At 37.1% G+C, this 15,902-nt stretch overlaps 1 protein-coding gene across 1 annotated transcript in view; it reads left to right on the top strand.

The window, feature by feature from the left end:
* Positions 1-14,949, top strand: part of gmds (GDP-mannose 4,6-dehydratase) — a 142,218-nt gene extending 127,269 nt beyond the window's left edge. Inside the window, exons 10-11 of the mRNA XM_055165114.1 lie at positions 13,743-13,811; positions 14,506-14,949. Of these exons, the coding sequence (XP_055021089.1) occupies positions 13,743-13,811; positions 14,506-14,568 (132 nt within the window). The 3' untranslated portion in view covers positions 14,569-14,949. The remainder of the gene's footprint in view (positions 1-13,742; positions 13,812-14,505) is intronic.
* Positions 14,950-15,902: the final 953 nt, after the last annotated feature.

Below are 15,902 nucleotides of genomic sequence, written 5' to 3'. Positions count from 1 at the left end.
AGTGTGCATAGGAGCGCTTCTGCCTCCATCGACTCTGTTTCCAATTGATTTTACACAGAAAAATTGTCACCCCTCTGCTGCAGTGAGCCTCATCATTTTGGTCTTAAAATGTTTATTAATTAAACCAAGCTACATAATCCTAATTTTTTGCATTTTGTTTTTGTTTGTTTTTTCACTATTTTGTTTGTGAATAAATTCCTATTCCTAACATGAAACTGGCTCCAAATTTGCCAATATAACTGCCATCCCCATGAGCCTCATTTGACTGGAGTCAAACACTAGGAATGATGTCACACTCCTTAGTCCACTTCTTTATGGAGACAAGCAGGGGGTGGAGACCAGAAAGGTTAGTGCACCTTTAAAAATGCGTTAATGCCAGAAGATAATTATTACTGGTGACTGACGACCACTTTCTCCTCACACCAGTCTTTATTATATAAGCAACAAACTGAAGCCGAGCCAAGAGTCCAGTGACAGGAAAGGCAGGGAGGAAGGAAAGGAGGAAAGTGAGTGAGGGATGGAGGAGTGCTTGGGCCGAGATTTTACCTTCTGTGTGTGTCTGAAAGTGTGTGCGTTTAGGAGCATAAATCAGCCCCGTCAGTCTCCACAAGTGTATGTATGTCTGCGTGTGTGTGTGTAGCCGGTGTTTCCTGAAGTGTAATCTGAGTCTCTGGTGGAATGTGTGAACCGCATCCGACTCCACTCAGCTCAAGCCCCCGACTCACTCAATATCCCACTGTAAACAAGCCTGCTCTTACAGGGATTCTGCTACAGGACAGGTACAGAGCCCACCACTATGCACCCCCACCCCCACCCCCCACCCCAAGGAATAACACAATACAGGAAATGAGAAAAAATGGAAGACATAGACAGTAGGGGTGCAATTAACAATTATTTTATTATTTTTAGTTTGATTGAAATTAGTACAATCAGATTTTTAAAACACATACAAACAAATAAGGGTTGAGATCTGGTGACTGAATGCTTCAGGATATATATGCAGAATGTTTACAAATAAAATAGTATTTAGAAAAATCTGAAACTGTGCCATTTTGATTGAATAATTCTTTTCCATTTTTGTAAGTATTGTGATTTAAATGGTCATAATTATCAAATTGCGAAATCTCCAATTATTAGGTAGTAGAATGTTCTCTGGAAACAATTAAGTAACTTTAACCTGGTGATCTCTCCATATGTCTTTCTGAAAAATATTAGATTCATATATTTAAGGCAGCGCAATTAATCAAATAGTAATCAGTAATATAGTTCCAATAGTATCATATTGTCAATAATCATCTGGGGTCTTCTTAATTGAGAGACAAAAGTAATGTTGGTTGGATCTGCGTTAAATGACACTGACTTGAATTGGAGATTGAAACTTTGTCATTTGTAATAAGAAAATCACACCATAATTCGCAATAATTTTTTGTCCATTAGTTAGTGGTCCATATTTCCACCTTCTCTAAGATGTTACTAAAGCTCCTGGATGCTTTAAAAAAAAAAAAAAAGTACACAGTCAACCTTGAACCTGAACCTTAATTTGAAAACATACATTACAAATCTAACTGCAATCCCATTTTCTCTCAGAGTCATGGCAGCCTCATGTACAGTCAGCAAAAGTCTCTATAGTGCCTGATGCTGACAGCTGTTTGATAGTTTCGCACCACTCCCTCCTCTCCGCGTGTGTTTAGAGTTTGGATCCAGGGGTTAATTGTACACTGACCTGTCTAATGGCTTTCCCCGGCTGGTTATCTTGATTGGGTAATTAATTCTAGCCCTGCTCTTGCCCTGGTCTTTGCGCTCTCATATGTCATTTCTTCTGCACAAGGTTGTTGAACTGAGAAGCCCCCACATTCCCGTAACCCTAAAGCCGCCCTGTCACATTACTTCTCCCCTCTATATTTCATGCAGGCATTAGGGCTCACTTGTAAATCCATTATCAAGATACATTTGGTATTGTTATGCACAACCCGATTTAGAGAAAGTGTTCTGTAACATATAATTACTATGTTACTTAGTTTGTTAAAGATGTATTGAGTAACTTTTCTGGTGGAGGGTCTGTCAAATCCTCTTTTCAGTGAAGATGCTATTGCTTTGTCTGGAATGTTTCACAGTATGTTATTAAACCTTTCTATCTTCATGGAGACCAAACCAAGTTACAGGTCAGATCTGTGGAAAGGCGACTCTACTCACAGAATGTCTGTTTTTTTTTTTTACTATAAAACAACTACTAATTGAATAAATGTAAAGTAGAGCTGTTTAATGTCATACTGTGTAACATTCTAAGCAGAGCAATGACATCCATAGAAACAAGCAGGTGGCAGACCCCTAACCAAAAAAAAGTTACACATGTAAAGATGGACAAAGAAATCCAACATTAAAGGTGCACTGCGCAGTTTTTTTAGTGGAGGTCCGCTATACCTATTTGGAAATGGAGACATTATTGCTTTAACTGGAATGTTCCATGGTATGACATTAAACATATCCACCTAGCATTTAATCATTATGGGTGTTTCCATTGCTCATAAATACATTAAGTCCTTCTGTGAATAGGGGCGGCACTCTCCACAGATTTTAATTGTAATGTAGGGTAGTGCTGTAACTTGCTTGTCTCCTTTGTAATAGACAGGATTAATCTATACTCTGTAATGTTCTAGACAAGTGCGTCTTTAAAGTTTTGTATTTCCAAGTTTTTGCTGATGGTTTAAAGGCTGTATTTGAAAACATGTAGTGAATGTCTTGGTTAAGTCTTTATTATTGTACAAAAGGGGAATGCACTGTACAAATAACCACTTTAGTGTTTGTTTTTTTGTCTGGAATATTACGCTGCAAGTTAATTTATTTATTTTATTTAAAAGCCATTGTTGCCTGTTCCGTATTACAAACAAAATAGTTGATATTAAAATTTTTCAAATCGTTAAAATACAATTTATATATACTGTTTGAGAGCTGTTGTTCTTGTTGCCAAACTTTATAGTTTGAGCCTTAATAAGTATGAAGGGCTTATGGTAAAAAAAATAAATAAAAATTGAATAATGATGACTGTCAAAATGTACCTGTAGAGAAAACAGACCGTAATGATGATGTAATGATAAATGTAATGATGATGTAACGATAAATGTAATGATAAATGTAATGATTTAAAAGTAACTGTTTTTTGACACTTTTGTTTCAGTGTTTTTATAAATTAGATGAGTGGCTTTGCTCCCAGTTTTGTGACACATAAACTGAAGGTAATTAATTATTTTTGATTACAACAAGTTTGTAATGGAATAATACTTGAAATCCCAATTATACATTTGATTAATTGCACAGCCTCGTAGCCTATAAAGTGCTCAAATATAGATTCTGTTAACAGTTGCCGTTTTGGAGCATGCTCTGTGCACTGATCCCGTTCTGGTCGGCAGACTTCTGGCTGCTTTCCTGAGACCTTATCGCCTTCATCAGCTGCTACAGACAGGAGAAAGAGTGGTGCAAGAGCGCGCAGTGGAGGAGTGACTTTTGGCTCTCCCTGTTTGGGCACGATGAGAGCGGCAGATTATTGGACTGATAACAGCAGGAATGTGGCTCAGAGGAAACACTGGTGCGGAGGAGATGTTCCTATAGGAGGATGGCCCTTGTCCTTTATGTCATCCAACCCTAAACACATCTATCCTGCCCCTGTTTCTCACCAGTGTGGCAGCTTATAGAACAATACTGCATGAGAAAATGCTTTAATTATACTAACCATGTTTAGTGCTCACTGCGGATATGAGCGGAAGTTTACCTGATGGATAAAATTACGAGTCTTTTTTGGAGGGGCCGACACCATGAATATGTTATTGCTTTTCCAAGAGAATGTTCCATAGATTTTAATTTATTTGTTTGAACGAAAAGCCCCTTGAGATGTCTCACTATCTTGTTTTCAAGGGGGTCCTCAGAATCACAAGTATGCCATTTAAAATATCTATCTCCAGGGAGACCGATGATGCCACCTTGCCAAGTTATAGGCCAGATCTATGGAGAGGCAACTCTGCTCTGAATTTTAGAGCAGTAAATCTATATAATTGAACATATGCAAGATGGATTAGTTTAATTATATTGTGAAACATTTCAGGCAAAGCAATAAGATCTCCATGGAGAAAAGCAGGTGACTGATCCTTTATCAGAAAAAGGTATATTTCATCTTTGAGTCAAGTTACTTTCGTGGCTCGATATTAAACTAATAGACCATGACAAGGACATCTCTGTATTTAATAGGGAAATCTACAATAATTTGAAAGCTCATGTCAAATATTTTACAGACCAAGTGAAAAAGACACTAGGAGCAGGAGACTAATAAATAGTGTGTGAGGCAGAAGCCCTGCTTGGAACCACCTCAGCTAACCCCAATACTGCAGAGAGCTGAGCCAGAGGCAGATTAGGGCCCATATATCTCCTCTGTAAACCTGTGCACTCCTACTGTACTCACTGCACTAAAAGAGCTCAATGCAATTGAATGATAATGGTTTTCAAAGTGGGTGACTGCCATGTTAGCTATGTTACACTTGTAGGTTTGTTGTGATCTTCCTCAGTTGCATCATGAGGGGTGGGCAATATTGGTAGCTACATTTCTTTTTCTTTTTTTAGTGTGCAGATATATCACCTTATACCCTTATTTGAGAGATAACACTGCATGTTCTTTAATTAATTGTTTAGAATAATATGACTTTGGATTTAAAAATGTGTGCAGATGACTACCTTTGAAACATTTTCTACTATCAGCCACCACTAGACAAATGAGGGATTTTTATAAAGTCATTTTGCAGGCTTGATTAATATTTAAATAATTAGTTTAATTATTGACAATATACTCACTGTAATTTTCAAATTCTCCAGAACAGCAATTTCCATATTATAAATGTTGATATATATTTAGTTTATACTCATTAGGACACTTGAAATACTTTAATGTGTTAAAAGACAAACTTTTCAAATGCCGAAGGAGTACCTCAAGGTTCAGTTGCAGGCCCACATGTTTTTGAGAAATAAAATAACAACAAAGAACAGCTCCTAATGCTTTACACGTTTACATTTTGCATATTTCAATGTGCTTTGCCAAAAAAATAAATAAACTGAACTAAACTCAAACATATAAATACAGGAATTAGTTTACCATTCATTCACCATTTTCCCCTGCATAGTCCCTAATGCATTTTTCCGGAGCCAAGGCCCAGACAGGTCTTTTTTCTTCCATAATTACACAACAATCAGACTAAGCCTGGATAACACCTTCTGTTCATTCTGGCTCCATTTATCGGATTGTAAAGAATGTTAGAAGAATATTGTTTAGAAGTGCCAGATTAGCTTTGAAGTCTGGTGAAACATGAAACCATCACTGCTGATAGAAATTCACACTCAGGGCATGACTGCTACAACATATGATATTATACCCTCAAATATATAGAGACTAAACATACACGTGTACTGATCAGCTTTAGTGTAACCCCTGTAAAACCCACAGCCACCTTAACCTCTCCACAAGATGGCCCCTCCCGAAACGTCCCACTTTGGGTTTGTGCCTTTTTGCTGACTGCACAAATTCAAATGTATTTCCCGTCCTCGGTTATAGGAAGCAAGGGAGAGAGGTGCTGTGTGGTAGATTGGTGGAACAGTAGTTATAAGGGTCACAACTATAACAGGCTGGAAAAAACAACACACAAAGCCTTTTTTATGTTTCTCTCACTCTGATGTTGACAACTGAATCCACACATTTAAAATTCACTCAACAATCTCTTCAAATAACTTCCATTTTTTATACATTAAAGATTCTATATTAAACAAAATTGACTCTTGTGAGCTTTAAGCCATGTCAGAATGCTATTGCCTTCTGGAGTTGTGTTTTATTTCTTTTGCAAGTTTGAGTAACACTGCATTATTAGTTTGTCTACATCTCCAAAGCTCAAAATGGTCTGTTCCACCTTGTGATGTCATGAAGCGGTAGTTTTTAAGTTAACATCTACCTTTTACCTTTTGTTTAGTAGAGACTGGAAATTTCTTCTCTGAAATTATCCAAATGATTCTAGTGAAAGGTGTATGGAGTTTAAAAACACTTGGAGCATTTCCTGTATTATCACATGACATCACAAAGTGGATGTGTTTTCAGTTTGAGAGAAGAGCTCAGCCTAAATATGCAGGTTTTGTATGTTAAACATGTGAAACCAAAACAACTCCAGGTTTGGGGAAACAACATTATAACAGATTTTTTTTTTTTTTAAATAGTGCAATATGCCCTTTAATTTAAAATTTTATTCTAAGTCCATGGATTTGTCTCTGTCTCTGTTAAACGCAATAGCAGAGATACGCTAAAAATTAAAAGTATATTCCAAGCAGCAGTCATTTCCACATAGTTTTCCTTCTATCCTGTGACACACAGTACACTCCGAAACAAAACACAGGATCAGTTAGGCTCATAAATTGGCGGATATCTTGAGATGAAGTGGCTCCCATGTCCACAGCTCCCTGCTCTATGCTGTGTTTGTGCTGCTGGAGCTTGGGGCCCTTGACTCCTCCTCAGCGTGTGGAGTGTGTGGAGTGTGTGGAGTGTGTCCTCAAACGGGTAAATATTTATCACTGAGCTCCCCCAGGAATTTTAATGAGCGCTGATGGAGAGTAATCAACGCGGCAGGCCAGAGATAGACAGCTAATGATGGCTGGAGGAAGACGTGGCTTTTTGAGCTTTTTATAGTACAGTAGTGGCAATTGAGGTGGGCCACATTAAAAAATAAGAATAATATTTGGACATTTTATTAGATTATCCCTATTAAAATAATTAGATAATATTTTGCAATCTGTCTGAAATGCTACAGCACAACTGTACATCATTTTGGTTGAGGTCCAAGTATTATAATATAATAATAAAGTAATTAAGAAAATATAAAACAAAATATAAACATGCACACATATGACTTTTTTGAGATCGCAGTGCAAGTTTGAGCTCTTTTTTTATTTTTTTTAACAAATGTGTATGTGTATATTTTTTTGGTATTATTACTCAATTTTCTAGATTGCCAAAACAACAATTTCAAATTATCTGATAGGCCTAATGTTGTCAAGACATTGTTGTATCAATGATCTTAATATTGTTGTGTGTTTTACAAGATTAAAATCTGTTCTGTTGAGGAGCCATAGCCCAAAAAATTGTGGGGCACTAAATAAACAGTTCATTTCAGTGCAACCAACATTTAAAAAAAACAAACACCTTTTTTGTTTTAATACATCTAAAAATAACTGTTGACTGTTTTGGAGTTAAAAAAACTGAATTTCTATCATGCTTGAAGATTATTGCTACACAGTAAAATGTTGATATTGTTGTGTTTTTAACATTTAGTGATTTTGAAGAGGTGATGATTGTCCTTGTCAGATTTTCTAGCTTTGCGGCGGTCATCAGGGTGACGGGGCCACCCCTTAGAGGTCAGTGGGCACATTGTGTGAGGGCTGCTCTTCATGGGGAGTCAGGGAAGGAAACCCGAGCTATAACTCTCTCTCACTGCGTTTTCCATGGACCACATACTGGACCTGACCTTTGAACTCTCACAGAAAGGGGCAAATGTTGATTTGTATTCCCCAAGACTTTTGGCACTTGTATGAAATATGGAGCTACAATTCTATACTCTATTTACATTTGCACTACATATAATAAACAAACTAAGGCAGATTAGAACATTTTTATGGGATCTTATAACTGAAAACACAAACAAGCCAATAGCAAACAGCCAAAGGGGCACTGTGTAACTTTTCTGTTGCGGGCCTGCCACATGCTTATCTCCTTGGAGATGTTGTTGCTTTACCTGGAAATGCTTCAGAGTATGACATTAAACTTGTATTTCTCCATGGAGACAAGCAGGCGATGCCTCTCGGGCAAGGTACAGGTCAACCCTTACAACCCCCTTACTTACTAATATTGACTTATTATATATGATAGATGGAACAATAGTTTTTGGGGCTCAATATTTATCGCTGGTACCTTTTTTTTTTGTATTAGTGGGGAAGTTTTTGGTATTTTTCTGTACTATGTTAAAATATGAGCTGTAGAGTGTTGAATAAATAAATTTTTTGACTCATTATAGATATAAACTAACTACTAAAGTGTCCCATTCTGCAATTTATTACAGCTCAGTGTTTCTGGGATAATCCTGCCTTATGGTTATTGTATGTATTGTGGCATAATTTAGTTTCATTATTGTCGTTTATTGTTTATTTTTTCTTCATCAATATATCACTCTTCAAAATGTCACCCAGTGTTGAGAGAATACTGGTAGAGAATCCTTGTAAATTTGCCAGTGACAGATTTGCACATTGATTGCCGGACCGGTTTCACTGCTACCCCCATCTGCGTACCTCTCTTCCTTTCTCTTTCTCTGTCTATCTCTTCCTCCCTCTCTCACTCTCCCACACCTGGACGCACCCTCCGCCTCCTCCTACAACACTGACGTCAAACCGCGAGCTACTTTTTCCATTGTGTCCTCATTCTACTCCGTCATGGGTATAAAAAGCTTGAGATCACAGTTGAGAGCGTCCACTTAAACCTCAGCCAGGTCAAAGTTCACCAAATTTCGGTCTGGTCTGGAACATCTGGGGACATGGAGACCCCAAGCTCTCACAGCCTTTTCTGTCCACTCTATCTCAGACACTTTGAAGTCCCTCGTATGCACGCCACTGTACAAATGCCAGAGATGCTACTAACTGGACGTCCAAAACCACATCACAGACTCCCAGCATGCAACGCTGCTTTCTTGGGAACATTTGAGTTTGGAGAGGGGTGGAAAAATAAATTATTTTTAGGGACAGTTTTTCAGTGTTTAAACTGAGGTGCTTTGGATACCTGAGTTTGGGGTTGGGGGTTCAATTCCAGTTTGCGGTCTGATTTATTGATAGGTCTTGCAGTGATAGCAGAATTCCTTTGCGTCAAATGCTTGCATAGAGTGCCTTTTACTGCCTGTGTGCTTTATGGAGCATGATCACACTCTATTTGTCCCGCTGGCTTGTACATTTGCAAGGATTACTTTTATGGTTTCTCGTTTTTATTAGGGTGCGGGTGTCTGGAGCGAAAAGGCTGACAGGGGGAGTGCGAAAGGCTGTGGAGTTTGCCAGCTTTATGATGAAGGGAGTAATATTAGCGATCTTTGTGTTTGGGAGATTTGGACCAGTTCTCAATAAAAATAATCCACATTCCGAACAGACAAAGCTTGGTTTGTAATTTCATGTCCTGAGTGGTAAAGAGCAAAAGAAGCTTGAAATGAATCAAATAAAAATGTAGTATTTCTGGGAGAGGGTATACCATCTGCTTATTGTTATTGCTGGGTTTAGAAATTTCCACAGTATGGCATTTTACTTACCTTGGTACCACTGGACCAACACATTGTACTTGAGTATTATTTTGAATCAAGTAAAAATGTAAAAATGCAATGTTTGTGGGACAGGGTATGCCATGTGCTTGTTGTTATTGCTTTGTTTAAAATTTTCCATAATTCGGCATTTTACTTACCTTTGTACCACTGGACTGCTACTTTGTACTTCTGCTTGAGCAACTTACTTGAGTATATTTTTGTCTACTCTACCCACTTTACCTTGAAGACAAGCAAGTGACACCATCAGGCTGAAATGCGTGTCACATCTGTGGAGACGTCACCCTCCTCACTGTAAAAATGCATAGCACACCTTTAATTTGAATGTTATTTACTGTTTTATACTACAAACACTTATATCTGTGCATCTATAAATGACATCCCAGCTTTAATTAAGCTAGAATAGCTCATCTTGACCGTTTAGATCCCATTTGAGTATTCAAATAATTTCCTGGGACCTTTAACTTTTTGTTTGCATTTGAAATTCATCAGTCATTCAAAGTGACACATAAAAGATTGTTATCCTCACACATGACATGCATTATTCAAGCATTAACAAATTAACCTTACCCACTGTTGACATTGGTGAACTTGTTTGCATCCTCACTGCATTAAACAGCCCGGCATAAAACAGGATGTGCCAAAAAGCTGGCTCGAGTTCCAAATCGGATCCACATGAAGATTATATTGTTCCCCCATCTGTTAACAGTTCATGTTGAATTATTGGCTACATGCTCAGTTTGGGGTGACTTGACTTGTCCGCACGGCGCTCTTGTTAGCAGCCTGTATCCAGTGAGCATTGGCGGTTTACAAAGGGATTTGGGAGGGTGAGATAGTCTGTCACCTGCACAAAGCCTGGGTGAGAGAAGCCAGGCTCTGGGATTAACTTCCTGGATTATGAAGTGTGCGCTGGTGTGCTGAGGCGTAGACTTGGCAGAGCAGAGTCAGGTTTCAGCAGATGTTGGGCTTCCAGTCTGAGTGGAATCTTTTACAGCGCACCACTGATGATAGACGATTTAATGTGGATACAAGGCAATATGACCATTACATTCACACACTATATGGCAACACTACTTCTTATACTTGTAGTAGTATTTAATGTGTAAAACTACGCTTCATTCTTATTCTCTCGTGTGCCAAAAAGTATTTAGCATATAACAAAATAATAATAATTATACATGCATTTCAGTGTAAGTGCATTTAAACTGTAACATGTGATTGCAATTACAAAACAAATACAATTATTTTATAGGGGGAACAAATTTAATTTGAATGAAGTCTAGAACTGCATCTTTAATATTTATTTGCACATGCAATAACCCAGTTTACCAGATGTTTTTAGTTTTAAAAATACCCCATTAAAATTCACAGTTTACTCGTAAGCTATTTATAGATCAACATTAAGTGAGTCTGTGGACTCTCTTGTTGTCCTGCATGTACTGTGAACTAAACACTAAATACATGCATGTATTCATACATATGTTACCTTTGAAAACGCCTTATCTAACATAGGCTTTCGTCCAATTTTTACAGCCCATTTATTTTTCAGATTCCTACAGTCAGATAGCAAAAGATCGACAATTCATCACACCCGAATCTTTGGTATGAAACAGCCAATCACGAAGCTTCGTTAGGACCACGTGAGTCCCCCTTCATTACATCTCCCCAAATATGAACACTTGTAGTGAAAGGCGTTTCGTGACAAGGTTTTCTGCAGTTTCCTTTTCAACCCGCTTGAAAATGAACATCCTCCATTACCAGCTCTAATCAATATAATTATGACAAAAGTGGATTATTTAATGTAATTGTGGAGTAAGTCAACCTATAATAATTGCATTCAGCCCCATGATAAATTATGTCTAATTTCTTTGGATAATTAGTCTGCAAATGTTTCCAGTTATAGGCTATGGGGAGCCAAAAATGGATTGAGGTAATACAATGCTTCTCACATGCAAAAGAGCTGTTTATTCTGCTTTCATGCTTTGGTTAAAAACGCCTCCTCACCTCTTTCTGAACCAAGTTTTAGCAGTAGTCCTATGATACAAGCTGTGAAGTCGGGCCTATACTTGTCTGTATGTGTGTGTTCAGTGTATGTGTTATGTGGAATCTATTGAGGCTAACCTCTGGGTCTCTGTGCTCCAAAAGCCCCTGTTATGCCACGGCTGCCTCCGAGCGTTCCTCTGTCATAAGATTACAAAGAAGAGACATTTTCAAGAGGAGTGGTGTCAGATACTAATGCATCTCTTCTATTGATAATATGGGATGGAATTGTACTTAAAAAATATGAAAACCTCATCTTCTGGTGTGTAGTATATATATTTGTATATGTGATCCCTAAACTAAAGTGTCACCATGTTTTTAAATACCAAATATATTTTACTGCAATGAAAATATTATTCCATCCCTCTTTGATATTTTCATTTTATTTCAAGAAGGTATTAACGTTGTGCAATAATATAGTGCATATATTGATATGTTGATAGGTTGATAGGTTCATGTGAAAAAAGAATTTAAGCCATAAAACATTGTATTACATTTTGCAATTTGAGTCCAAATCAAGATAGGGAGATCTTGATTGCTGTTATATATTATTTTAAAAAATTAAAAGGTTAATAAAAAAAAATTTAATAATCATGTATTGCCAGTGTATTGACCAAATTTAAAACATTTGCAAATAGAGTTTATGCTTTTTAACTTTTTACAAACGAGACAAGAAGCCTCTGGATGTAAAATCTTTCCAGGTTAAAATGACTTGAATTAAGAAAATGTTAATTTGATATGAGTAAATTTCACATGATAAATAAAATGATCTACCAAAGGAACAAGCCTTTTTGTACTTAAATTACAAAACTGCATCTTGTTACACTAACGATAAGAAAAATAACAACTCTTGCACTTAAAATAAGAAACTAAATCTTCAGCTGTTTGAATCAAGAAGTAAATACTTACTCCACTTCACTTCAAATCTGCTCAAATCAGGTAAATGTTCTTTATTTGAGTCATTTTACTGTACCTATGTATTCCTTTTTGCAGTGTAAAGGCCTAAATCATGGAATATCTTACAATAGTCATATATCACACTTCAAGGGGGATTTCAAGTCAAGCCAGTTTGTCTTGCATGGCAGCGTGAACCATGAACCAAGATTTTTATCAAATTCACTTTTAAGTTTTGATTAACGTTCTTTTTTCTGTCAGCTTTGAAAGTGAAAGGAAAATAAGATATGATAAAACATGACCATTCCACTTCAGGTACAAAGTTGCTGTACCTGATTTTTTTCCCCCATGTTTTTGAGCAAACTTTGTCTTGCCCCAGTACTATATGTACTATAAAATGGACAAAATGAGATTACTGCATGCTGTTTGCATTAAAATATAAAGCTGTTATTAACTGAGGAAGTACTGTTTGGGAGCTGGTGTTAGCATTAATGTGATGGTAGTCCTGTCATGATAACAAATATTGAACTTTGATATATTGCTGTAAATATCAACAATAATATTGAAATTAATTAATGTCAACAACATTATAGAGTAGATTTAAACCACAAAACTATACTAAATTGACAATATTGTTTAAAAAAAAAAAAAAGTAGTACTTAGTACAATGAGTCATAGAATTTATCTTATTAATCTTATCATAAAACTAAAAATTTACCCCAAATTTCTCACTAGTGCAAAGAAACTGTACAAACAATAAGTATGGACCCCAAAAATATTGTTTCAGCTTTCATATCTTGAACAATAACTTCAATAAAGTAATTATCATGACAGGCCTACGTGATGGCCCCTGAAAGACATGAAAAGCGCTTCTAAACTCATCGTGGTGAATAATTAGGATGCTCAGACTACATTAGATAAGCAAGGAATAACTTTGGACCACTGCAAACTGTTTAAAATGAACTCCTTCCTTTTTCTTTTTCACATTTTTAAGACATCAAAAATCAGGTACAGCGCCTTTAAAGAAAATCTCCAAATATATATACAAACGACATGTAGCCTCAAATTTTTGCGAGGTACTGCTTTTCTGGTTCTTTGGTGGTCCTCAGCTGGTCTCTCTGGATCGTGAACTCGAAGTAAAACTCAACAGGAGGCGAAATGAGTGAGGGGCTGAGGAGGAGGGGTCGCACCACCAGAGTCCCACAATTCATCAAGATCTGGCAGCGACCGGGCGGGGTGGGGTAGGTGGGGGTGAGAGGGGGTGGAGGGCCTGTATCTGCGCTGGGGGCTGGCTCCGCGGATTGATGGCCAGGGAGACTCTATGACCTCCCAAACTCTCTCATTCCCAAGAGATGTTTTAAAATTGTGTCTTTCTTTACACTTCAGGACTGCCAGATCTTAATTCTCTAGAACATATTTTCATAATTTGTTTCATCTTTGCAGGACTTTCTTCAAGGGGACAGCTCCAAAGCGTATCAGAAGTTCGGTTGGAAGCCACGGGTGACTTTTGAGGTATGTATTTGTTTGGACATTCCTTGTGTAAGCTTCATGTTGTGTGTACTGAAAAAAATGTTCAGCATATTAACTCCGAAGGTACAAGATAGCAGAAATAACAAAAATAGCTGTGGTGTTTTATTTCTTTTTTTTTTTTACTTTTCTGTTTTCACAATGCAAAACAGCCATCCTTGTTGTAGTAGTAAAGGAGGCAGTAGTTCCCAATTTCTTTACCTTGGAATAGATACAATCTGACTCGGATATGATTGCTGGCAGTTAAATTTATTTCAACGCAATGCTAGCCCTTTTTGCATAATAACAATGCCATGATGGAAATTTTCTAACTTCTCAAAATAAACAAAACACATTTTTGAAGAGAAATATGCTCACTTTTAACTCACGTACTGTGCATAAGTTATTTTAAATGAGCATTATTATAACTTATAACTTAGACATTTTCATCAAAGGTTTCATTTCTTATTCAGTCTAAATTCTATATTAGAAATCTTAATCAAAATACAGTAGAATAGTTAGAATATCGAATCTATATGACAAAGTATATTTACATTTGACTAACAATTTATAATAATTATTTTAGTTATAATAATAACATATTGCACCTTTGTTATACTTTCAGTTCAGTGTGAAAATTTCTCAGACAAGTTTTAATGTGTTTTAAATCGCAGTACTTCCACCCATGTTGTTGTAACAGGCTCTGGTGAAGGAGATGGTGGAAGCAGACATCGAGCTCATGAGGAACAACCCCAACGCCTGAGCGCCATCGGCACAACTGTACCATGTGACACTCCACAGGTGACCTTTCACCCCCAGGACAGGGGCAAGAACATTTTCCTTTTCCAAATGAAGTAAATCGTACGTGTCTTTTTTTTCCTTATAACTCAATGCAATTGTTTGTTACCTTTGTGCCATCTCCTAATTTTTCGTGTCAAACTGATTTTCCACAGAGCATGTTTTATCGATAGAATTGATTGAATGACTATTTATGTTTTGTTTATTGTTGTTGTGGGTACTTTTTATAGCCTTTGTGCATTTCATCAAGAGAGAAAATATGTAGTGTAATCATGCTACTGTAAATTAAATGAAGGTTTTGCAAATGAGAAAATTTGATACAATAAAATGCCTTTTTTTATCTAAATGATTTCTTTAATGTGCACATTTTCCTTTCCAGCTGTTCTTTCTGTGCAGGTTTCAGTGTTTGACAGGTAAAGCTTTTTACCGGATCCTAAACTCCAAAGACTCGACTCCAGTTCTGTGTGTTGACATTGGCACCAACACAGTGAGCCACTACCTGCCTAAAAGTTCACTTTAAGAAAAAAATAATCTGACTTTCTTTTAAATATGTATAAATCTATATAATATAATGTATATTTAATAATGTACAGTTTACTAATAATCAAAGCATAGGAAAAAACAGCGAGAAAGACAAACTTTTAAATACAGCCTCTTAGAAAGGTATGCCCACATGCTTGTAAAATAATATTTGTTTTATTTATCTTTGTAATTGTGCATTTATCTCACACTGTCAACACTGTTAAGATTTTGCTAAAGGGATATGGCATAAAGCAAACTATAAAATCTGCTTGTTACAATAGGATTTGTTGTGATGAGAATCAAATGCCTTTTAATTTGAAACTATCTTTGATTCTGTGGCATTCACACACACACACACACACACTGTGCTGTTACAAATAATTTTTGACCCCTGCTCATATCACACAAAGTTACACATAATACTAGGTAATCCCAGTGACACTTAAGTATTTTAAAACAGCAGATGCATTTATAGGGTATTAACTGTATTTTCCCATGATCCTTTGAAAGCCTTTGGACATAGTTACAGCTCCCTGCATGTGTGTGTGTGCCCTGTAGAGAGAGAGAGAGAGAGAAAGGTGGGACTCTGTGTTTTGAGGACAGCACCTCCAGGACGTAAGAGCCTGAAGCTGTAGTGCTGCTTTGGGGTCCGAGCTCCGATGAGAAGCAGATGTGGCCTTCATAAACACACGCGGCGCTCGGTCAGACTGCCTCAGAGCCGCTCACAGGTGCAGACCACAGCAGCCATCACACGGCTCTCTGCAGCTTTAATGTTGG

This window comes from Boleophthalmus pectinirostris, unplaced genomic scaffold (genome assembly GCF_026225935.1).
Source record: "Boleophthalmus pectinirostris isolate CB_2022bp ecotype Guang Dong unplaced genomic scaffold, ASM2622593v1 HiC_scaffold_7, whole genome shotgun sequence".
In the NCBI taxonomy this organism is placed as follows: Eukaryota; Metazoa; Chordata; class Actinopteri; order Gobiiformes; family Gobiidae; genus Boleophthalmus; species Boleophthalmus pectinirostris.
The sequence above is the reverse complement of the archived record's forward strand: the minus strand, read 5'-3'. Positions and strand labels throughout refer to the sequence as shown.